General features: G+C 40.3%; 2 protein-coding genes across 2 annotated transcripts in view; both read left to right on the plus strand.

Annotated features, from left to right (window-relative positions):
• The window catches only part of Myo10A (unconventional myosin 10A), a 67,788-nt gene that overhangs the window by 12,391 nt on the left and 30,086 nt on the right, over window positions 1–25,311 (plus strand). The window contains exons 2-21 of the mRNA XM_013316729.1: window positions 9,831–9,987; window positions 13,106–13,356; window positions 14,166–15,271; window positions 15,343–15,506; window positions 15,585–15,814; window positions 15,998–16,216; window positions 16,439–16,527; window positions 17,981–18,119; window positions 18,343–18,555; window positions 18,726–18,855; window positions 19,002–19,165; window positions 19,392–19,482; window positions 19,732–19,901; window positions 20,138–20,325; window positions 20,448–20,582; window positions 20,695–20,852; window positions 20,944–23,650; window positions 23,731–23,882; window positions 23,987–24,242; window positions 24,496–24,671. Coding sequence (XP_013172183.1) covers window positions 9,832–9,987; window positions 13,106–13,356; window positions 14,166–15,271; window positions 15,343–15,506; window positions 15,585–15,814; window positions 15,998–16,216; window positions 16,439–16,527; window positions 17,981–18,119; window positions 18,343–18,555; window positions 18,726–18,855; window positions 19,002–19,165; window positions 19,392–19,482; window positions 19,732–19,901; window positions 20,138–20,325; window positions 20,448–20,582; window positions 20,695–20,852; window positions 20,944–23,650; window positions 23,731–23,882; window positions 23,987–24,242; window positions 24,496–24,671 — 6,894 coding nt within the window. The 5' untranslated portion in view covers window position 9,831. The remainder of the gene's footprint in view (window positions 1–9,830; window positions 9,988–13,105; window positions 13,357–14,165; window positions 15,272–15,342; window positions 15,507–15,584; window positions 15,815–15,997; window positions 16,217–16,438; window positions 16,528–17,980; window positions 18,120–18,342; window positions 18,556–18,725; window positions 18,856–19,001; window positions 19,166–19,391; window positions 19,483–19,731; window positions 19,902–20,137; window positions 20,326–20,447; window positions 20,583–20,694; window positions 20,853–20,943; window positions 23,651–23,730; window positions 23,883–23,986; window positions 24,243–24,495; window positions 24,672–25,311) is intronic.
• On the plus strand, window positions 7,828–8,836 carry LOC106120987 (leucine-rich repeat extensin-like protein 3). The gene is made up of 2 exons (XM_013316457.1): window positions 7,828–7,855; window positions 7,931–8,836. The coding sequence occupies exon 2, from the start codon at window positions 7,982–7,984 to the stop codon at window positions 8,834–8,836; it is 855 nt and encodes a 284-aa protein (XP_013171911.1). The 5' UTR covers window positions 7,828–7,855; window positions 7,931–7,981.

Consider the following 25,311-nt stretch of genomic DNA (forward strand, 5'->3'; position numbering starts at 1 on the left):
CGTTTGCCCCCTTCTCTTATAAAAAAAAGAAAGTAAACGTTAATAAGACTCGATAAATCTGTAACGACTCAAGGATATTTACTATTTTAAAAACGTCATCCAGTCATAGTAATAAAATAAATAAAATAGAAATTATCGACACGTTATCCATACCACAGAAACAATTGAACAAAAAACAAAGAAGGCAATATTTGTACAGGTGTTGGCAGTGAAAACCCACGTCTATAAAAATACACAACGCAGCAATTATCAGGGGCAATTGAACTTTCATTTTCGTGCAAATAAATTCAACGTGTACAAGAAAATGCGTTTTAAACTCTTTAAATGAGAAATAACATCTGGCCTTAACTTTAACAAGCTCTCACGAGTCCGACCCTGTAACGTATAGCGTGCGATTTTAACTTGTAATACACGCTAAACGATTTGGCATGAGATTTTGAAATGAGAGTCTACACTATTAGATGTAGTCAATATCTTACAGTCAATATAGGTCAACTTACATAAAAACATCAATAAGTTAACATGTACATGTTGAAAAGTTTGTGTTAAGTTATTATTATTCTAACAGTGTTAGAGCCCGCTTTAACATCTTCGCACGAATCGGCCCGGCTCGCCCGGTGAAATACCACGACCCCACAGAAGACAGACGTGAAGTGGAAGCAATTCCGCGTTTCGTCTGATGAGTGTGCGTCCCGGAGGGCTTATTTAGTCCACAGTCCAAAGGATGGGAAGTAGAAGTGGACTTTCCGGATAAGAGGATGCATGGGAAGGGAAAATATTTTCTTTCTGCGCATCCTCTCTTCCGTTGAATTAAGGTAGGCAACGCATATGCAAATGCGTATGTCTATGGGCAACGGTCCATACGGGCCATTTTCATATTAAAAAAAATATAGTCTACACTTATATAAAATGTCGTCAGCTTATGTACAAGGGTCTCAAGGCTACTTTAAATTTGAGATTTTAAAGTAAAACATTAAACAATAGATATAATAAATGGAGTATAATAGTACTTATATAAATTAGATCTTTAAATATTTTTAAGCAACGATCGCCAGCGACTCCGTCCGCGTGGAAAAAAAAAGTAAGCTATGCGTTCTTCCAGACTATGTTCTATATGTGTTGCAAATTCCATCAAAATCCGTTGAGCCGTTCCGGAAATACCTTCAAACCATCCATCTAAACATTCGCATTTATATTAGTAAGATATTTTTAAAGATGTAAATAATGTAAAGGCATTTTAGAGTAACCTTGAAAACATACAACTGTATTACTGTATGGCATTTTATAATCGATACAAATTTAATACGGTTGTGTGGCAATGTTGCTGGTAATCAATTACATAGTTATAATGATTGCGGGCTGATGTCGCAACGTGTCGCAAACGACGCCCGGCTGATACGCCTTGTATATAACTTGTTTGCCCGCATTGACTACTGGAAGACATCAAACTTGTAAGGAACCGTAAAATATCCGAAACTTTTTTACTTGGCAACTTTATAATTCTCTATTTCAACCAAAACTTTACTGGTGTAATTTCTTCACACGATGTTTTATGCTATTTTTGTTAAGAAATATTTTATTTATAAAATAAAAATAGTTTTATTTTTAAATCGTTTAAAGGAAATTGGTATTACTTTTTTAAAAAGCTCAAATGCACAAAACCGACTGCTGTCTCCACAGATCGAGACGTTTCTATTCATTGTTTTTTTTTATAAAAAAAAACTGGAATGTATAAAAAAACTTTACGTCATTATAGTAAAATGGAAATATAGCAAAATGGCGACCGAACGGAATTCGCAAAAAGACGACTTCATATTTTAATATTTGTTGAATGATTTCATTAACATATTAAGATCGTCGTTCGCTGACATACCAATATGGTTGCTATATCAAAATTAGTTATATTTTGTTGGACTGGTCTGTTTAGTCCCTTTATAATTGTGAAACAGTAAATTTTTGTTACATTAATAACCGTTAAATGTTAATATCTGGTTAAGATATTTGATAACATTATAAACATCGATTGCCATCAATCCGCCATTTTCCTTACGAACGGTTGGCACAGTATATACTGTTCTTCCATACCATAACATGAAATCTGAATCAACTCCTGCTCTAACTTCGACCTTCGCCAGAGTAATTCTTTCAAAACTTTTGTAATTTTATCTACTCGTTTTATTAAAAAAAATCTGCATGGCAATTACAAATTAAATAATCTTATTCTCGAGTTTATTTTATTAATAAACATATTATACTAATAAAATGTTAATAACGATGATTAGCATTTATTTTCAAGGGCGGAACATTACCCGGCGAGTCGGAACCACTTCCTCTGTCCCATTGTCGGTGACATTTGCCCATTAGTATATTTTCACGCTGTTTAACCTTGTCCATTGTTGTTAACCGACATTAATATTAATCACAATTACTACGACATTCACAACAACGATGAAATGTAAAGTGCAAGTTACTTAAAGTAAAAATCAGCTTTAAATAGAATATATAATTGTTTAAGATTTTGTGAGTATGTACCTTATTATTAATATATTGTTCCCCAATTAATGATGCCAGATATAGTTTATTCCAAAATGTTTTGCTGTTTATATTTATGTATGAATCCCCTCTCAAAGGTATATAAGTAAATAATAAATACCGCAGGTTTGCCTAGTTCCCCGCGGCCCAGTGACACGGATGCGCAAGCGCATGCGCTGGCACCGATCCCACAGCGAACACTTCTTATGCAACCTCCGTGCATACCAGTCTGTACACGGTTAATTACCCCTTCCATCTCACTGCATTTATAACATTTTGATAGTTTAAATAACTTTGATTTATCCATGTTACATATTCTGTCGCGACACGCCTATACAAAATCATGTCATGGCATCCCTCGCATTCCTTTGGAAAATCAAAATTATACGGATGTAGAAACTCATGAAAAAGTTTACTTTAGCGTACATACAGGATATATAACGAAATTACAATTAAATCCAAATGAAAGTAATCGGTTGTAACAACTAAGTAATCGTTGGTTTTTGAGACCAAAATCCTGTATGAAAATATCGTCATCCCTTTCATTATCTCAGAGAAAACAGAGATAACAACATGTTTAATACAGGGATTTTCGTCTTAGAAACTAACGATAAGATCGCGTAGACTAAAAAATTACAATGCACACTGTTTGCACGTGAAGAAAATTGACATTTACTAAATTCCATTCGCCATTTTGTTTCGGCTCTCACGAGGTTTACGTAAACTTTTAATAACAAGTTCGGAAGCCGAAGATGTAATAGTTATTTAAACTTTTTAGGTTATTGACATAAATTTACCATGTCGAAACAATAAAGCAACCTTAAAATTATACTCGTAATCATTTTGACCGGAAATAATTCAAGTTATTTTACCTTTATAACAACTTTACTTTTGTTTGAAGTTTTACTGCAAATTCTAAATAGGTTTTCTTTACACAATATTGTCATGGATTACAAGATATTATTTTGTTATTTTCATTGATATAGTCATGGTTAATTTTAGTATAACACTTTACTATTAAACTAGACTACTACTACTAAACTAGAAGATCGTCGGTGACTCAGGAGACAAGTACTTGCAATCTACAGGTCATGGGTTCGAATCCTTCCATTTACCAATGTGTTTTTCGATTTACGATTTACATATGTACATTTATACGAGGTTCTTACGGTGAATCTCATGATGAAACCACATATCTGATAAGAAATTCAAAGATATGTGTGAAGTCAACCTACGCATTTGGCCAGCGTGGCTGACTATGGCCTAGTCACCCTTAACTTAGGGTAGGCTCCGAGCCCCTCGGTGGGGACGTATAGTGACCTGATAATAATATTAAACTAAAAACCGGGTAATGCTTAGGTAATTAAGCGGTGCTGTAGTGTAGGTCCATTCGCTAATAGACATTCCCTTAGCAGCTATTAACTCAATTTAATTAATATTTTTCTTAGGCATTTTGTAACTCATGAGATTTATATAAGTGTGTGAGTGAGAGGGAACAGGTTCCGGATTTACTCCAGCTAATATTTAAGTATTTTACGTAGTCAAATTTTTTAAAAAGAAATACATAGATATAATTAAAGATCTCTATTAAATCAATTCGAACGACTAATTATAAAAATTGTTTATTAATAGTATACTTAAACTTGCTACCAAGAAATCGAGGCCGATATAAAACTGCCTCCGGCGTTGTATGCTTTCGAACTTTAAAGCAGTCTTTCGGTCGTTAAATATTAATCAATATACTTAAGTTCCTATTCAAAGTACTCAAATACATTTAATAATTGTTAACAAGTACATAATTCATTTGCAAAAAATCTTTTAAATGAAGTCTTAAAGCCATACCACATTCCTTAAATTAGCGTTTCCTTAAGCAGTATTTATGAGGGCCCTAGAATTTCGTTTTCACCAATGTTTAAATGTCACCTTAGTTTATAATTTTCATTTAGAGATTAGCTTTAACAAAAGAGAAACCTATCTAAGAATACTTTTGGAACTGGTTGGGAAAAAACGGGCTTGAAAGTCGTAAATTGGCTATAAGGTAGGCCTAATACAGTTCTTTAGTGCAGTTCCTCTGCTTGAAGGTAATTTAAAGGACTGCTTATTGACTTTCTGGTACACTGAGTGCGGCAGTTAACCAATATCTTGTAGAAGAATGCGTGAGTGAAGGCGTGTCTACCAATCTTTAATACTTCGTTAGCGAAGCCAATATATTGCAGTGAAAGTCGGGTGTGGTTAAGAAAAATGTGCGAGTAAGATTAATGGTATAGAGACGTAATATTCAAAAGAATGTGAAGTCTGAATTTAGATAAAAGTTTGTGTGTAAAAGAAAAGTGTATAATAAATTAAATACGTCTACTTAAAAGCATAAATTTGTACAGGATAAGCATAGTTAGCAAGATCTGTTTAATCTAGGAAACCAGTATCCATACTTATGTATAAGATTGTTAATATTTTAACCTCATGACTATGAGGTTAAAATATTAACAATCAAGTCATCTTACTAATATTATAAATGCAAATGTTTGGATGGATGGATGTTTGTTAGAAGGTATGTTCAGAACGACTGTATGAGTTTTGCTGAAATTGGACACATATGTAGAACATAGTCTGGAAGGACACATAGGCTATTAATTACGTTTTTTTAATACCATACGGAGTTGTGGGTGACAGCTACTTTGTTATAAAGACCACAGAATGTGTAATTGCCATAATCGGTGTTGTTTGTATCTCAAATAATCTATCAGTGTAGATTTTTAATAATAAAACACTAAAAGTTGCCCTTAGTAACCACTTAACGACTTACTGACAGACTATAAGCTTTTGCATTAGAAATAAATAAAACATATGCAGTTGATGTCATCTTTTACGAATAGAATTAAACGATCTATTGATGATAAATGTTTTAATTTATAATCAACTGATGACTAGTAGTATGATAAGTCATAACGTAACGTGTAAGGGATTCATAACAGTCCGCCATTTTAGGAAAGTTATCCAATTGATTTTATCGCGCCATAGAATTATTAGGCTTTCTAACGCGATCGTTTTATAGACGTTGCAAATTGTTTGGTATATTTATTTTAATCGTATTGTTGTTATTTTATTGTATTTCCGACGTATTAAAAATTAATTATTTCCCGTCTATTCCGATATTAAATTTGTATAATGGCACTTAATAAAAACTCTATTTTCTTTTAATATCTTTTCTAAAGTGGGCGGGGCTGAAACCGTGTCTTGCCGACCCGGCATGCTAAATGGGACAAGAACAAGGAGATCATAATCATTTCCGCCAACTTTAAGGAGATAACCTTAAATCTAAAATCACAATTTCTTTTGTAATACTTTCTTATATTTTCTCTACACACGTAGATTCGGGTACCATTACAATAGTTGTCTACGCCTCATTAGAAAGCAGTTTGTCGGCAATACACAGTCGGCATACACAATGCGTTGACAGTCCAAATCAAAAGGTTATCTACCAAATTCCCTTTCAATAGTCTGTTCATTTTACTGAATTCATTTTTTATATATATATATATACAAGTATTGTAATAGAAATTACTCACATAATAATTATAAAAAGTAGACTATTTATTTGCGTCTTAATAGTGCGAAAGTTTAGTTAAATGGATGGTTAGATGTTTGTTAAAAATTATCTCTATAACGGTTGCATGGATTTCCCTGAAATTTGGCATGGATGTAGAACATAGTCTGGAAGAACACATAGGTTACTAATCGATTTGTGTTTTAATTTCGCGCCGACAAAGTCTCGGGCCATAGCTAGTAAAGTAATAATCACCAGAATTGCCAGGTTTAAAATTAAAATGATTAAAGTATTTTGATCATCGAACAGCAGTGGTAAATTAGAATGATATATTTCCAATGTAAGTGGCAACCCTATATAAACTAGTGTGGTCGGAACTAAGGCGTATTGTCCTGGTTGGAATCGATTGGTATTCACCGCGTCCTCCAACATCTTTACCGGACGGAAGCGTCCATTGCGATTGTTTACCGGATTCATTGAACTTTTTTTAGGTCGTTCGAAGGCGCGACTGTAATAATTTATGCCGGCAAACGTGTGTTCTTTTTAAATGCCAATCAATCTGTTTCGAAATCATTCGATGATATTCAAGGTCAAAAGTTGATCGTATCGAGACTTGTGTTCCCGTTTTTTTTTTAATTAATCACACGTCAAATTATCAAATGTGAGGCACAGATAAAAAAGGGCTAAAGAAATAAGATATTTTAAAGATACTGGTATTATAAGAATATCGTAATATTTTTTATACTGTCATATAATATTATGTAGCTATTACTACAGGTTGGAAGCTCGTCGTAAATTACACAGTATTGCAAAGAATTTTGTTGTGTTGCTCGTTAATGTAAAAAGAAATTGAAAGACGCATTGCGTGATACCAAGAGATGCGTTAAAATAGTGTCAAAAGTAATATTATTTACGAGAACATTTCTCATCAAGTAACGCTTTTCACTTTCTTCAATTAAGAATGTATGGACGCGACGAAACAACTGACAGTTGGATTGTATAACAACACTTTCGTTTGTGTGGAATCATTCGGTTTTTGTTTATTACCAGAATATGTTCTTGACTTAGCAATTATCAGTAAACCGTGGTAATTACTTTTAGACATTATTAGTTAGAATGCTTTGGCGCGAATGACGCGCTTTCGTTACCAAAGTCAAGTGTCAGAATGATTAGTGAGGGGACATAAACGTTGATAATTTTAATAAGGCTAGTGTTGCACTGATACACCGGCACAATGTCGGATTTTCTTCCTAGCATTACGTTTTTAAGTACATATGAAAACAAAAATAATTGTTTCATAATTTTCTAGTTAGTTCGGTATCCTTTTGCTGTAACTTTAAAGATATGGTCAGATGAAAGATTTTAGAAGTCGACTTTTTCTCACACGATAAATATTTTACAATTTATTTCCAATTTTTTTTTTCGCTAGAAATATGCTTTCGTGTAAAGTACTTTATTATTCGAGTGTATTTTAATTTTATAAATATTATTAATCAATTTCTACATTCCTAACGTTCGTAGCGAACTTGACGTGATTTATCATTTTATTATTTTTTTCAAATATAAATATGGATCAGATATGTTAACTTGCAATTAATATGTAGAAATGTATTGATAAAATGTTGGTAAACTGTTTCGATATGATATTACGTTTAATTTATAGGGCAATATGTTTGGTATATAACAAGGGCAATATAGTACATTTGACAAGTTACGAACACATCACCGATGGCGGTGAACATTGGAGCGGCGATTTTATTATTATTCGGGGTAGTTTACGTAAGTGATTTTAAAATTATAACTATTTAATTAATATGTCGTATCGGATACCCAATTTTTTATTTGTATTTACAGTACCCGGTAAATACCCAGTATTACGCACTATCATCATGTCCTTCATCCCTGATGGTGGCACCTCAAGCGCCCATGTATGCCGCGCCGCCACTTGCACCCTGCGGCTGTCCCTCCCTGCCATGCGGCTGCCAAGCTCCCACCCCCATCTACGTCACGCTACCCGCACCTCCTCCCCTTTGTGTAACACCACCTCCTTTACCTCCGATGTATATTGAAGTCCCTCTACCTCCGCCTATCACCGTATCACCGCCTCCAGCACCTCCGATGTGCATCACACCACCACCGCTCCCACCGATGACTATCGCACTGCCGCCGCCACCACCCATGACAGTGTCGCCTCCACCTTTACCCCCGATGTGCGTTACACCTCCTCCGCTCCCACCCATGAGCGTAAGTCCGCCACTGCCGCCACCTTTGATACTGGAACTGCCGCTCCCACCTCCGATAGTTATCGAGTTACCGGCTCCTCCACCGATAGTGGTTCAGCCGCCGCCACTACCGCGAGTGATGATACAACCGCCGCCGTTGCCGCCGATGTCAGTTCAGCCACCCTGCCCGCCGCCCATGATGGTGCAGCCGCCGCCGCCGCCACCGATGTGCATACAACCCCCAGGGCCTTGCCCGGTGACCGTGCAGCCACCGTGTCCTGAGCCGCTATATGTGCAGCCGCCGCCGCCGTGTCCTATGACCATCCAACCGCCGCCGCTGCCGCCTATATGCGTGCAACCACCTCCACCGCCGTCAATGTATATTCAGCCGCCGGCACCGGAGCCTTTCTGCATTCAGCCGCCGGCGCCCTCGCCCGTCTGCTTCCAGCCTCCTCCCCCGCCTCCAATATGTTGCCTGGCATCGCCCCCCGGCTGTGACTGTCTCGCCGCTGCTCTTCCTTCACCAATATACTTATAAGTCATTGTTGCCATTGTTAAATAGTTCATAAGTAATGTATTAACATTTAAATATAAATTGTTGTTAAATTTTTTGTTTACCTTATGATTTATCTTCAACAAGCGAGTTTTTAACAACCTACAATCGTTTTCTATTAAAGAATTTTGAAGCATCATTATTTGTCGGGAAATAAGGATCCATATTACATATACGGCTATACAAAGTCTTGATTTACGATTGCTTGTTTCTTTTAACTCTACCTGTATAGACTTACCGCAGACATAACACGTGTAAATCTTAGCTAATAACAACTCATGTTACCTTTGTCTTGTTATACAATGAACTACACAACTGCGAGTTTGTATCATTTACAAAGTACGATAGACACTGGATACGATATTAAATATTTACACTTTCCATTAACAATTGACAAAGACAGTGCATTTTCTATTTGTGTGTTCGAGAACTTCGGTTCAGTTTTAAATTACTGAGGCAATAGTAACATGGAAGAAAAATTTAAATATTTATGTTTATTTTCTGATACTTAATTGATGAAATTAAACATAATAATCAAAGCAATTAAAGTTCTTTGGTCTGAGGCAGCTAGCGATCTATTGAACTGATTGCATTCAATTTGATTTTTCGGTCATACTATGGGAAATCTGTCCGTTTATATTAAAAGAGTGTAAAGATTAAGTAGGCCTATTGATAAGATGCATGGCCGTCATTTTTTTTATTTATTTATAGAGTATTACCATGGAGGTTGTGTTTTGGTAAAAGCTCCGGTTCATTTTGATACTTATTAAATTAAATATTTTCACAGATTTTTAAAATTGTTTAATTTCTTTTAATATTCGTCCATATTCGACCAACATAAGATAATTGTAATTAATGATTATTTGTTTTCTTCGGCATCTATCCTTTGATGTCACAAAGACAAGACAAAACTATTCTTTTACAGTATTCTTGCCTCACCTTTACTTTATATTGACATATTTGTTTTGTTTGTTGATAGGATGGCGGGGTCGGGGGGGTCTGGGCAGCTGGAGTGGGCGGAGGGCGCGGCGGTGTGGTTCCAGCCGCCGGGCGCGCCCGCCCCGCTGCCCGGTGACCTGATCGAGGTGCACCGCGCCGCCCGTGTGCTCCTTGTCAGCGCTCTCGTCAATGGACAGGTCAGCTACATCAATTTTTTATCTTCATCACCATATCGGTATAAATCCCCACTGAGGGGCTCGGAGCCTAACCCAAGTTAAGGGTCACTAGGCCATAGTCAACAACGCTGGCCCAGTGTGAGTTTACTTAACACATATCTTTGAATTTCTTCATAGATATGTGCAGGTTTATCGTAAGAACGTCGGATAAATGTACATTTTATTATTCATTATACGCATTATTAATTAAAAAAATCCCACGTTATCGTCTATAGTTCATACTTAAAACCAATTTGTACAAACTCAGTTGGAAACCACAATAATTAGTTATTGTTTATCGATGAATTATCGCATACAATGCATTCAGTTGCTACAGCTATTGAAAGTAGAACAAAATTATCACGTACTTGTGTCAATATGTCAGTCGTATGATTGTGGAAACGCGATGGAACACGTATATTGTAAACCGACATTCTTGCGTGTTTATGATAGTTCAATCTTACTTCTTACTGTTATAAATGCGAAAATTTACATGGATGGGTGGATGTTTGATTGAGGTATCTCCAGAATGGCTGAACAGTTCCGGCTGAAATGTGGTATAGACGTAGAAAATTTAATTCCGCGTGGACGTAATGGTTAAAAAAATGCCTGTAATATAGAGGTATTGGAATCAAATCAAAATATTATATTATGTCAACTAGGAATTCATTTGAAAAATCAAAAGTCGTACTACAATCCAGGTAACCATGAAATAAAAATAAACAAAAATGATTCATACACATAGTTTGCATGTCACCGGATCCATTTCAGAATGTGAGAAGCATTCAATACCTTTCTGGTAACATTGATGATAATATGACTGATATTAAGCCGCTTTTCCACAAACCGACTAACACAGCACGACTTATTATTTCTAGGACCAGTTGTTTCTACTAGTGGTAATGGTAAACATACTGCTAATGTGGTCAGTTAGACTGGTGATGCGCAGCTGTTCGCTTAGAGGAAAAGGGGTCTTAGAATGCCGCGAACTCTCTACCCACATTCCTGAGGCCCGGCGATCGGCGCATGCCTTTTCTCGCGGCGACGCCTGACAGTTTTCTAATTCTTGTTTTTAATTATCTACGCTGATGACTATCGTAAATAAACTGTTGATTATACTGATATTTATCTATGTTTATTAATGAAATGAAATTTCGATGTATTTAACTTATTAATATTGATTAAAATTCAATCATGATATGTCTTAAGTCTTATTATAATATAATTACCTAAAGCATGGAATGTTTTAATATACAAGCTAATAGTAAGAATCGAGTGAAAACATTAAATTATAACAAACACATTCTAGATTTTAATCTCGCAGAAATCTGACTAACTTAAGATTAAGATGCTGGCAACAACTAGATGACTTTACCGCTCCGTTATCCTGTTCGGTACCTAACAGTTAGCTTACGCCACTTTACCAGTTTTGCTGGCATCTGGTAAATTCAGTTACACTTCGCGCGTATAATACGCCGCTACGCTAATTTTAAATAACTCGTGCAAATTCTGATGTAATGTTATTATTTTAAAATTACAAATAGAAAGTGCTCGAAATTAAATGGGAATTATTCATGAAAGTGAATGTTCTGTTCATACGTGATATAATTGGATGTAACACAATGATTTGTGAAGTGTGATTTGACATAATGTTGCAACTTGTGAAAAATGTTTGCAAATTTATAGTAAATTCTCTTTGATTACACATATTTGTATTAAAAAAAAACTGGAAAAATATCAATAACACGGCATGTTACATAATTTAATTAAAAAATCGGTTATAAAAATAATATCTGTACGTCGATGCGCGTTCATTTCGCGCCAACGCCGTGCAGTTCGCCGGATATCTGCGAAGCTTGCAACCTCTCCTGTAGCTCCACAGATTCAAATTCAACATGGACACGACATAATCTATTTCATAAAAGGAAGATACGGCAAAAGGCGCGCATGTTGCCCAAATCACCAATTCTTAAAACTTCAAAAAATAAAATGGCGGACATAAGACATAGAAAATGGCGATCAATGTCAGTTCGGAAATTAAAAGAGTTGTGTATGGAAGTCATGTTAAACTATGTAAGGTTTTTTTTTATTATAATTCAAGGAAAAAACATATGAATCCTATCCTATACCTATACAATAGTTTTTGAAGGTAATTTGCCTATTTCTTAGTTCGATGGCAAAAAGATAAACGAAGTTGAAAACTAAAAAAAAATAAGTCATATAAATAAAAAAACAGATATCTAGAAAACTTGTTTTGTTATCTTAATTAATTGTTAACATAAATATCATCCAAAGTCACCTTGTTATGCGAAATAATATATACTGTGATATCCTTTTTAACAAATATTATTAGCATAAAAGATTTAAGATTCTTTCGGTTTTTTCGAAACATCAGTGTCAAGGATAGGGATAAGTCCCGTTGTTTTTTCCAGTCCGAGCGGAATTAAAAAATAAATAGTAGTATATGTGTTGTCCCAGACTTTGTTCTACATGTATGCCAAATTAAGTAGCTTTAGGTACCTTTAAAGAAACATCCATTAAAACGGTCGCATTTATAATATTAGTAAGATTATTAAGATCATATTTCTCGGTCCGTTTAGCAAGCATTTAAAGTATATTTCATAGTGATGTCGAGAGGGAAATTTCTCATGCGTTCAGATGAACAGATTGTATTATGTGGTTGTTACGTCATGTCACAGTGACGACGGAGACGATAGTTTTCCGTCTGGCTGCGGTTTTGTGTTGTACCTTGATTACGTTATCTCGTATATAAATGTAAGCCAGTGGAAAATTGCATTGCGTATTGTAAGCTCTTAGATTGACCTTGACTTAGGAATTGGCTTAGGGTTAAAAACTAGTGCATATTCAACATATGTATCGTCTTAAAAGAATGTTTTCAACTGTTTTGCTATCGAACTCTTAAGTCGTGGACTGTTCCCTTGCGCTTCCATGGGCGATGCGAGGCAATAAGGTCTTGTATCTTGTCATCCACAGCTTAAAAAAAATATTTTATTTTTTATACCTCATTTTAACAATGCGTAAATAGTAGGTACTGAAATATGTATCAGTAGTAAAAAAAAATATTTTTATCCACCAACAGCCCCAGACATTCGCTCTCCAGATGGGCAATGGGGAAGAAGAGGGCGACCCCGTATGGCCGCGCGAGGAGCTGGGCCCCACAGGAGTGGAAGACATGACGCGCCTCCATGACCTCCACGAAGCTGCATTACTCTGGAACTTGAAACTGAGATACGAACAGGGTCTGATTTATACATACGCCGGGTCCATATTGGTAGCTGTCAATCCCTACAGACCTGTTGATTCGTTGTATGGTCTGCAGACTGCTAGAAGGTAACAAAACGTCATTTATTTGATATTTAAAATGTGAAAAAATCTTATAAACAGATAATAAAATGTAACTAATTAAGGATGTTTTTATAAATAAACTATGCCTTCATGTTGCCATCTTATGTTACGTGACGATGTAATCGAAATATGGCTTACAATGTTTCTATATTAGTAATTCGATCTGATATTAAGGTGACTTCAAAATATAACTTTTAAACTCTTAGAGCACACAGGTGTTGAAAGTATGTAAATATAAAATTTATGAATGGAAGGTCTTTGGCATTGTATGTCTTGCGGCTGCACAATTAAAGTGTCATTAGACATTGAGCATGGCACACAACCTTGACACTTTTAAAGCAACCTCTATGTCGGTTGTATTATCTAAATCTTTCATGTGGGTATAACCAAGGATTTATGTATTTCACACTATTGTAATGATGTTTGTATTTGTTGGAAAGTTAAATAATAATCTGTTCTGTTCTGTTTCTTGTTTATGGCTCCCCTAATCGGATTGGGCCAATGTCAAGTGTTTATGGTTCTGTTTAAACTTGTTAGAGACTGGCAACAATACTCTGCTTGTAGAGAAGTCTTGTGAATAAACAAGTGAACCAAAGAATAAAACCTTGAATTACCTGAAACTGTTGATTTACCTAAAAGGACAGACACAAACATTTAAATATTGTTAGTAGGTTATAAGACGTACAACTTAGAGTCTAATATTATTAGTGTTAATAAACGTCAAATAAAATATAAATAATAATCCTTAGTAATAATATAACATAGTATGCTTCAAGCTTTTTCGTTTGATACAGATATCACGCGGCGGAAGCACTAGGCGACCTGCCACCTCACCTGTTCGCGATCGCCGCCGCCGCCCGGTCGTCTCTACCGCACCCGCAAGCTATTTTGATATCTGGGGAGTCGGGTGCCGGGAAGACGGAATCCACCAAACTAGCAGTGCAATTTCTAGCCGCGGTCGCACCCGCGCCACTGGGCAGAGCTCCCGTCTCCGAACAGATATTAGAGGCGGCACCATTGCTGGAAGCGTTCGGAAACGCGAGGACACCAAAAAACCATAACTCTAGTCGTTTCGGAAAACTTTTAGAACTATATTTCAAAGATGGCGCCTTAGCCGGCGCGAGAGTAGCACATTATCTTCTAGAAAAGTCGAGAATAGTCACCCAATCGCCGGGCGAAAGAAATTATCATGTATTTTATGAGCTGCTAGCGGGATTGGATGAAGAACAGAGACGTACGAGAGGTTTACTGACAGCGGAGCATTATTTCTATTTAAATCAAGGCGGTGACTCTGGAGGCGCCGGTGCGGGAGCCGATTGGTCCGCTCTGTGTGGAGCTATGCAAGTGCTTGGCATTGGTGACGCAGAAAGAGAAGACATTATAAGAGTATTGGCCGCAGTTCTTCACTTAGGAAATGTGTACTTCCACAGAAGACAATTGCGTCATGGGCAAGAAGGAGTTCAGTTAGGAGGCGGGGCTGAGGTGCGCTGGGCAGCACATTTGTTGAAGGTGCCCGCAGAGGCACTAGCTCGCGCCTTAACAACGAGGGTAACGGCCGCCCGAGCAGAGCGCATGAGGTCACCTTTACCGATAGACCAGGCCTTAGACGCCAGGGACGCCTTCGCCAAAGCGCTTTATTCTTCCCTTTTCAACTGGCTTGTATTAAGAATAAACTCGATAGTCCACCGCTCGGGTCTACACGATGCTCATCGGATATCTCTCCTCGATATCTTCGGATTCGAAGACTTGGAAGAGAATTCCTTCGAACAACTTTGTATTAATTACGCGAACGAAACGCTCCAGCATTATTTCAATAAGCATATTTTCAAACTGGAACAACAGGAGTATCAGAAGGAGCGATTGGAATGGTCCAATCTGACTTGGAACGATAATTCTCCGGGTATGTAGCCCCCTCATCGTCTTTTTATTTGCTTTTGACTCTGTGGTTGCTCATTTTATCGCTGTTTCCAGTGATCCAGCTTCTGAGTAAGAAACCAGTAGGCATCCTGCACCTGCTGGACGACGAGAGTAACTTCCCGCGCGCCTCAGACGCCTCGTTCCTGGAAAAATGTCACTATAACCACGCCTTAAATGAATTGTACTCAAGACCTAGATTAGGAGCTAACGAGTTCGGCGTAAGTTAAATTTCACGTTTTAAAGAATCAAAGCAAAACTATTCTAAGGTTCCTTACTAATATATCATCTTATTTTAGATTAAGCACTACGCGGGTCAAGTGTGGTACAACGTGGAGGGTTTTTTGGACAAGAATCGCGATGCGTTGCGCGGGGACGTGCTGGAGCTGCTATGCAGCAGCGATGTACCGCTAGTCGCCGAAATGTCGGGCCAGCTGCGCGCGCAACATGACAACAACAAGACATTGCCCCGCGGCGCTAATGGACGCTTTGTTACTATGAAGCCAAGGACACCGACTGTAGCAGCTAGGTAAAATACCTCCAAACTTTCTTAGACACAGCCTGGACCAGGGTGGCCTAGTCACCTATGACTTAGAGTAGACTCCGAGCCTCTTAGTGGGAAAGAATAGTGTGCTGATGATGATGATGGTTAGGTAAATTCTCAAATCGTGTTAATATCGTCATTTCCTACGTCATATGTTACCTTCCCCAGGTTCTCAGACAGCCTGCACCAGCTGCTAGAGTCAATGACGCGCTGCAATCCGTGGTTCGTGCGCTGCATCAAACCGAACACGGATAAGTCGCCGATGAAGTTCGAGCTGCCGTGCGTACTGGCTCAGCTGCGGTACACTGGGATGCTGGACACCATCAAGATACGTCAGACCGGGTACCCTATACGGATACCTTTCCAGAACTTCGTTGACAGATATAGGTTAGTATACTAGCTGTCGCCCGCAACTTTGTCTTCATAATTAGTAACTACTAACTTATACGTTGTTCCTCGTTGGTTCAGTCGTTTCTTCGTAACGAAACATTCATCTTACCCTCTCATTTATAATACTAGTAAGATAATTCTTTATCAGTCGTTAAAATCGTCGTAGTAATAGTATCAGAAACATGTTTTAAATTTAAAATGAATATATCGTATTTCCAGGTACTTATTGAAGACGAATCCGCCTCGTGCGACGCCGTACCGAGAAATATGCAACTCCATTCTTGCTGAGATGCCACCTACAGGCGCTGGTAAGAAAACAATGACGATTACTAATTTATTATAATTTTGTATAATACATTTATCGTGGGTTTCTGAAACTAATCCCCATTTAAAAGATTTTAATTCCGTCTTGTCAAAGAAAAGAAGAGACAAAACGATTTGTTTTATAGAGATTTTAAGCCCAAACATTGTTATTTGATTATGGAGTAGGAAGTGAGATTTTAAATACTTAACGATTGAGATTTATATGTCAAAAGTTATAAGAATTTTATCTAAAAATCTAAAAAAAAAGCCTTGATAAACAGACGGACGGACAACGAAGTGATCCTATAAGTTAAAGCACTTGGATCCAGTAAACTCTCTCTCTCTCTCTGTCTCTCTGATGAACTGTAAAATTTAATTAAGTTAATTGAAGAGCTTTGACTCTTAAGAATTTACTGGTGGGTTATAAATTACTCAAGCTTTAAGAAAGCGTTACAACATAGGTATCGATCACGCCTACGTCTTCATTGTTAGCAACTAAGATATACGACTCACTGTATGCATACAATCAGGCGTATGAGGCGATGGATTTGCATGCGTTTTATTTGAACGATCCCTCTTGGGAGGGACTTACGTGCATTGTGTGTACGATAGGCTGATTGTGGGAGAAAGGAATCAGTCGGAATTCGCGCTAAGACTTGTGTACATGTGAACAACGTTTGAAAATAACTTACTACTGTTTAAATAAGTGAATGTCTGTGTTTTAAAGGTATGAGTGTAATTACTATAGTTCTTTTTTTATAACACTACTTTCAAAAACCAACAAATATGAAAGAAATTCCCTATTAAATTGATAGTCTTTAAAATCTCTTGTCAAAAAATTATTAACAAACTAGCTGTCGCCCGTGACTCCGTTCCCGTGGAATTATAACTTAAGTAGTCCACTGTATGTTCTTCCAGGCTTCGTTCTTTATAATTATAAGACAAATTTCAGCCAGATCTGTTAAGTAATTGGGGAGATACCTTCAAACAAATATCCATCCATCTAAACATTCGCATTTATAATATTAGTAAGATGTGTAAAAATAACGTGGCTTACGCATCCGTGACTTGCGGGGAAAGTGTTACACTTGTTGATGTTACGTGTTAAATTGCTTATAGAGAATCTGTGTGACGTCGTAAAAAATGTACATCTTGGCAATTCGACGTATTAACAATTTCTTTATAGCTCTCGAATGAGGTTATAATATAAGGTTGCGAATGGTTATCATTGCATATAATATAAAATGCCCATATTTTTTTTTTTGAAATACAATTGTGAACTTTATTAATTTTACGGGCGTAGTTTTTAACAACTCTATGACATGCGTGTATAAAATTACACTAGAATTTTCTTTTGCAATTCTTTTGAGTATGTTTGAAAAGACGTTGCAGCGTTCTTTATTATGAGTAGAGCAAACGAATTTGAATCGTAATTTCATATTAATTGTTAATTTCCAGCCGGTGCGGACTACCAGTTGGGCGCGGCGCGTGTGTTTGTACGTGAGGCGCTGCACCGCGCGTTGGAGCGAGCGCGCGCCGACAAGCTGCGAGCCGCCGCTACCACGCTACAAGCCTACATCAGAGGATACCTGGCTAGGTTAGTTATCAATTAAAATAAATCACATAACAAAATTTCAGAAAACAAAAAAAACTGAAGTTTCTACCATCAAAACAGTTCAATATATTGTTATTTAAAGAAAAGAGATTCTAAAAAAATATTTAACGGGTATAATTTGTTTGAAGTAGTTAGCAGGATAAGTAATGAATAAAACACCGTAAATTAAAAATAAAAATAATTTACTGATAATTTTGGTGTATAGAAAACGTTACAACCAGTTGCGCGCGTCGACCGTCCGCATCCAGTCGTGGTGGCGCGGGTCACGTGACCGGCGGAGGTACGTGCGCGCGCGCCGCGGCGTGGTGCGTGCGCAGGCGCTGGTGCGCGCGCGCAGGGCGAGGCGTCGTGTCGCCGCGCTGAAGGAACAGAGAGATGCGCAGAGACGTCGCCAGGAGGAGCACCAGGCGGCCGCCAAGTAAGGACACCACTCACTCAGAATTGTTCCTTTTGTGTCGATATTTCATACTAAGTAATAACTCCGAGTGCAGAATTAAGTGTATGAGTAGATAGCTCCTATGACTAAGCCATAGATCACTGAATAAATAATCTGCCTACCGTATGTTTACTGAATGTTTTCTTTGTTAGACGTCGTGCGGCGGAGCAGAAGGCGAAGGCGGAGAGCCTGCAGGTGCTGGAAGTACCGGCTGAGCTCGCCTTTATATTGTCCAAGATAGAGGAGACACAACCCCTACATACAGAGAAGAATATTACCAAGGTACGAATATTAAAAGGTCCCAAGGTGCTGTGATACTTGATTATTGTTATCCCTCAAATTCTCTTTGAAAAGACAGAGATGGCAATAAATCAACACAAGTGAGTCTTATTATCACAATCTAAAATGTATATTTTTATTATTCCCAGGTATCAGGTGATGTATTCGCGGAGGAAGAGCGCATCCAGTTGCCCAAAGATCTGCAGCAGTTCGCGTTCTCTAAGTTCAGCTCGGTGTACTTCGCGGACGGCGGCCAGCTCAGCCCCAAGAAGCAGCCCATCACCAAACCTTTCCTCTCTAAAGCTGCAGTCAGGTTTGTATTTACCATTACTTAATTTATATAGCGCGCTATTTCACATTATGTCATCTCAATGGAATGATTTAACTAAAATGTATACGTCTTTTCAAATATATTGTCGGCTCAAGGTCATCTGCCATGCGAGCCACCAAGATATTTGAAAACCTCTGTACCTGTTGAATACTTAATAATAAGTTATGAAAATGTTTTGACTTCAAGAAAAACTTATATTTTTTTTCAGAGATCAAGACTTCAACGATGCGATCGCTATATTCAAATTAATCCTGCGTTGGTGTGACGAGTCTGCTGCAGGAGACGACACACGGCAAAAGGTAACTCAAATAAAAATTTATACATCAAATTCTTAAGAGAAATCAAAAAACATTCTAAGTTAACTTGCAAGTTAACACCGCCAATTCCATGTCCTACGCGTTACTTACATGTTCTAACCTTTTCGTACATACTTTTGCTCTGACTCATAAATGTATGCAATGCATCTGCTAACTGCAGATGTCTTTAGACAACGGTCACTTCGCTATTTTAGAAATGTCAGGTGAAAATATTTACATGTTGTTTGTTAGGTGTTGGCGGATTACATAGCATCCCGCGGGATAGCGTCGCGTGGTCTGCGGGACGAGATCCTGGTGCAGTTGGCCAACCAGGCGGCGGCGGGGGGCGCGCACAGCGACCGCGTCTGGAAACTCGTCGCCCACTGCCTCGCCTCCTTCCAGCCCGGCCCCGCCCTGCACAAGTCAGTTCATAACCGTACAATAACCATTACAGAAATCTAAGTTCAATATGATATAAGATTTGGGTGTGTTTTGTGTGAAAATATAGATATGTTTGCACCTAATAATTGACTAACATACAAAATTTATGACACTTTTTATTAAAGCGTCTGTTTACAACCTTATCAAAATGTTACAAAACGCGTTTTATATAGAATTTTTAAAATACCTATTACTTTAACTATATGTTTTTGTACAGGTACCTATTGAGGTTGATATCGGAGTCGACTAGCGGACGTCAGCGCAGCCGGCTGCTGCGGCTGGCTGGGGGCGCAGAGGCGGCGCAGGCGCGGGCCGCGGGCGTGGCTCGTCGGGCCCCGCCCACTGCGTTAGAGTGGCGCGCCGGAGACAACGCCATGCCTGCCCTGCCGCTGCGGTTGTACGATGGTAATTAATTATTTTATTTAGATACAATACAGCTTTATGCAAATATAAAAACACACTTGAATGCCTTATTAAATTTACCTTTTGTTAGGAAAGTTATTATTAACTTAACATTCTTTTCATAGATACCTTAAGGCATGTCAGCGTGGACGCGTGGACAACGTGCGAGCGTGCGGCGGCCGCCGCGCTGGCCGCCGCTGGACACCAGCGCGGCCTCACCGGCTGGTCGCTCACCATGGAGCATAACGGACAGCTCACAGGTAATTTTCTAAACAAACTTCTTATTCATTTATTATATTTTGTACATGATTTAGCAATGGTTCAAATATAACTTACCTCTCCTACATTTGCAATAATTGTATGGTTATACAGAGTGGGCGGGGTGCGAGTTTGCGCTGGACGCGGTGGGCGAGGTGGAGGCGTGGCCGGGTGGACGCACTGAGCCGCTGCGTGCCTCAACCTCACGCACTGCGCCCGCGCCGCCCCCGCGCGCCTCCTCCGTAGACACAGAGCGAGCTGTCCGACCGCAGGTATGCCGAAACCCTGACATATGTACACAGTAGTATGATTTGTAGTAAATTAAGAGTATTTTAAATTGACCTTTCAATTTTTTTTCAATAGGTGCCGCCACCGGAACCACCCAAATCCCGCTCTCCGAGCATCCAACGATTGCTAGAAGATTCCATTGACGAATCTGAATACAATTGGAAGATGGAACAGGAGGAGTCTCATACCATTAACAAGCATAACAATGAATATTCTAGAAAGATATCGCACGACATTCTGTCCAGAGATTCGGCCTTGAACGAGCGATACTTCGAGCAGCAATCGGATAAGGTTCGCAGCAGATCGCTGGACAACTTGCTGGGCGAGAGCAACCCCGCGCCGCCGCCGACGAAGCTGGCCGACCTGGGCTTGTCTCAGTCGCGGCTGAACGACCGCTATCACTCGGTGGAGCGGCTGGGCGGCGCGCCCAGTGTGGCCAGCAGCAAGGGCGCCATGGAGATGGAGTACGGCACGGGCTCCCGGGCGGTGCCCTCGCGATACATCAAGTCGCAGTACGCCGGCAAGCGCGCGCCCGCCGGCTCACAGTCAAGTCGAGCTTATATTGAGAAGAGCTCGGAATTCGGAGGCGTTAGGTCATCAGCAATGTCGGACACATCTGAAGCGCCAAGTCTAGCGTCCCACGTGCGGCGAGTGCGCGTGCCGAGCCAGGCGTCCGACGTGGACCAATTCCTCGACGACCTTTTCTCGCCCGTACTCGACCCCAACATTGACGAGATGTCGGACGCGCGCTCCCTCGCCGCCAGCATCAAAGGCGGCCGCAAGTACAACGACTTCATCGACGACATACTCACCTGCAATTACAATGAGAGGATAGATAGTCTTCACAATGACAAACAAATCGACCGTTTGATCAAAGGTGGCGGGAAAGGCGAAAAGGGGAAGTCGAGCAGGAAGGAATCGAGCGTCGATTCCGTCGACGACTACATCACAAACCTGTTTGATCCGATATTCATGAACGATAGTCTGAAGCGACTTACCGATGGGGAACAACTCTCAGGTGCCATAAAAGGAGGCGGAACGACGCCCAGAGGAGCGTCTGCGACCACATCCGCTATCAACTATGGAGCACTTTCACTGCCTCCGTCGATGCCCGCCATGCCGGCTACTCCCGAGGCCTTAGCGGCAGCCTTAGGCTTACATTTGCCGCCTCCGGGTACGGTCGACATAAACGCGTACCATCAAAATTTACAACGTGCGTTTCTCCAAAACGCCATGGCACAGAATCTTCAAATTCAACAGCAGCTGCTAGCACAGAACCAAGCCCTGCAGACGCTCCTTGCCGGACAAGTCGCGGAACCCTCCGATTCGGTCCCGACATCTCCCGTGCGTTCGTCGACTGTTGTCCACGCCCAGGTACATTCACCTCCTAGAAATGCGGTTAAAACGAGACGAGAGTCGAACGAGAGCTCCTCCACCGGGGCACCTCCCCCGCCACCTCCGCCCATGCCTCCTCCGCTGCACGACATCGACCCCTCGGAGGTGAGACCTTTTTTGGACCCGTACGGCCGAGCGAAGACCGTTAGGATTGGGAAATGGAGATGGCCGCCACCGAAAGATGCGGTCAACCCGGAGACACCCCAAGATTTTACAAAATTTAAGATGCGACAAATTCAGAGACGTCATACTCCGCAAGCGCAAACTAATGGAATGGTCGAGCACGAACCCCCTCGCGGCAGGTCGCGGTCCGAGGCCTCGCCCAGCATTGAGTGGGAGGAGTTTGAAGTGGACGGACAAAATATCTCTCCGAGCAGAGAACCACCGTCTCAGAGAACGGCCAGAAGGAGCTTTGAAATAGGAGCGCAGCGACCCTCCCCCGGCAGCGTGGGCAAATTGAAGCTCAGCTCTGAAATGAGGCAAAGACTCGAACGCGTCACCGCCAACCATTCTGTTCGTAGCACCTCCTCCGCAGCCGAGACGCCTCGAACTATTAACAAGCTGGAGGATACCAGAAAGCTCATGTTGGAGCGACAGCTGGGCGGAGGTAGATGGGACGCTCCTCCGCCTCCATTACCTCCCGCTCCGCCGGGCCCCGCACCTCCTCCCCCAATGTCACCCCCCACCCCGCCGGACAGACCCGCGCCACCTCCTCCGGCTCCGGATGCATCATTCGCCCAGTTGCGTCGCGACCGTGACACCTTCGGTGTTCATCAGAACAGGGAAGCTGACGATCGCAACGCTTTCTTAGCCAACTGGAGCTCGCGAAGAAAAGACGAGACCGATTCAAACCAGGGTGACGATTTAGCATCTCGGTTTCTCACCGCCGACCGGCGGGAGCGCCGCGTCAGCGATTGGGGCGACGAGTCCGACGCGAGAGGATACAGCGAGGAGAGGCAGCAGCACGGCAGGGACGAATGGGATTCGGAGTCAGGCTTAGACACCACGGACAGGCGAGACTTGCGGGACAGTTATTCAGGGCGTGAGGCGTCTGAAATATACGAGATTCACCCGACAAGAGCTGAAAGGAGAAAAGAAGAAAGCGAACTGGCGGCTACTTTCGAGCGTAAACGGTCATCTTCATATTTTGATGAGTTCGATCGTTTCGATGGACGAAAGAATTCCAGGGACATGCTAGTCGGACGCATGAGGGACAGTCCACGATCTGACGTCGTGTTTCCTCCGGAGAATACTGAAACGTCGAGAAGGCCGGAGAGGGCGACGTTTAAAACTCACATGGCGCAGAAAGAGAGAGAAAGAAAGATTGAAGCTGAAAGAAGGCAATCCGTTTCGACCCACGTCACCGACAGAACGGAACACATCGAACGTAAGTAATTCCATAAATTGTAAGATTACTATTGTGTTCATTCACTTTGTTTATTATCTAACAATATTTTATTTTCTTAGGTGACGTACCGGCCCCCGCTGCCTTCCTTCCGTCGGACCGCGCCTTTTTAACGTACACGCGAGTACCGTGGAAACTGCGCGTGCGCAAAGAAGTATTTACGCCTCTAGAGACTTACAGCGAGCCAAACATTTTGGATTTACTTTATGCACAGGTAAGTAACTTCATATGTAAGAAGTTAAATTAAGTCGTTCACATTACTCATACAAAGATATTTTATAGACGCTGTCGATTTTAAATATTTTTTATGTGTAATAGATCGTCAGCGATATAACATCGAACATGGCGTCGCTGCGTATCAGCGCGTCGGAACGTCGCGCGGGGCAGGCGTGGCTGCGCGCGCAAGGCGTGTCTGGGGGCGGGGCGCCGGCGCGTGCGCACATCAAGCGCGCCTGCGTCGAGATGGCGCGCGGGTGGCCCTTCTACTTCGCGAGGCTGTTCTCCGCACGTCTGCCGCCTGGAGAGAGCGCCGTGCTGGCTGTCACACACGCCGCTGTTGTGATCGGGGTTAAAGGTAGGTTATGGCAGGATCACGTTATGCGAAAAAAAATCCAGTTATGGAATTCATGTCCAGTTTTCGCTGTCGAGATGGATCTATTTACCCTTGGTTTCTGACACCAAAACATTTGTATAAAACATATCCTCATCTCTGTCTTTGCCAAAACGGACATATGTTTTAAACACGTAGAAACCCATGGCGACATATATTATTACAAGATTTTTTAGCTGCAATTTGATCACAAAATTGAGAGTTGTGTTGTGTTCAGGTCCATCTGGGCTGACAGTACGACGCACGCTGTCACTGGGCGGTCTGCGCGCGTCTGCCCCCGCGCCCGGCACGCTGCAGCTGACGCCCGCACGTGACTCGCCGCTCACGCTGCACGCGCCGCTCGCTCACCATGCACACGCCCTTATCGTTGAGTTTGCATTGCAGTATACGCAGGTATGTCCAAAATCTAGATTAAACACGATGACGAAATTTCTTTCAAAATGTCTTTATACCTTGCAATTATTCAGACGGAACGAATGTTATTAGATGAAAGAAATTATTTTATAACATTTCTTGATTTTTATTTGGCGATATTTTTGTACTTTTATTATATTTACTGCTCGTATTATTCTTCGTTTATTATGTGTAGGGCAAAACTTCGGAACAAATTAGCAGCGGCAAAAATTCCTTGAATTGGTAAAAGTAACGACAATGTAAAATAATAATCCATCTTAAATACGTCTAAATAATTTAAGATGGATTATTTTCATTGTTGATTTTCAACAATACGTAACTCGTAAAATTAACAATATAAAAGTTCACGTCCTCTTTACCTAAATGTTTGATTACGTGTTTGTGAACGTAAAATGTCTTTGCTTAGAAGAATAATGTTTGTTCATGATGAATATCGACACTTCAAAATCCTAATCTTCGGCAGTACATTTAAATTATTACTCTATCAAGCAAATATAATCTGTATTGCTTTGGTTTTAATGACTATTATCGCTTGGTTGAGGTTTTTTTTTTTAAATTTATGTGCCAGTGACATACATGATTCAGCATTTGTCTCAATGGCATTAAAAAGTAAAATTTT

The sequence above is a fragment of the Papilio xuthus genome, unplaced genomic scaffold (genome assembly GCF_000836235.2).
Source record: "Papilio xuthus unplaced genomic scaffold, Pxut_1.1 DF826945.1, whole genome shotgun sequence".
Taxonomy (NCBI): Eukaryota; Metazoa; Arthropoda; class Insecta; order Lepidoptera; family Papilionidae; genus Papilio; species Papilio xuthus.

Excerpts from the sequence above, each read along its gene's own strand:
- LOC106120987 (XM_013316457.1), top strand. The coding sequence starts at position 7,982 with ATGGTGGCACCTCAAGCGCCCATGTATGCCGCGCCGCCACTTGCACCC.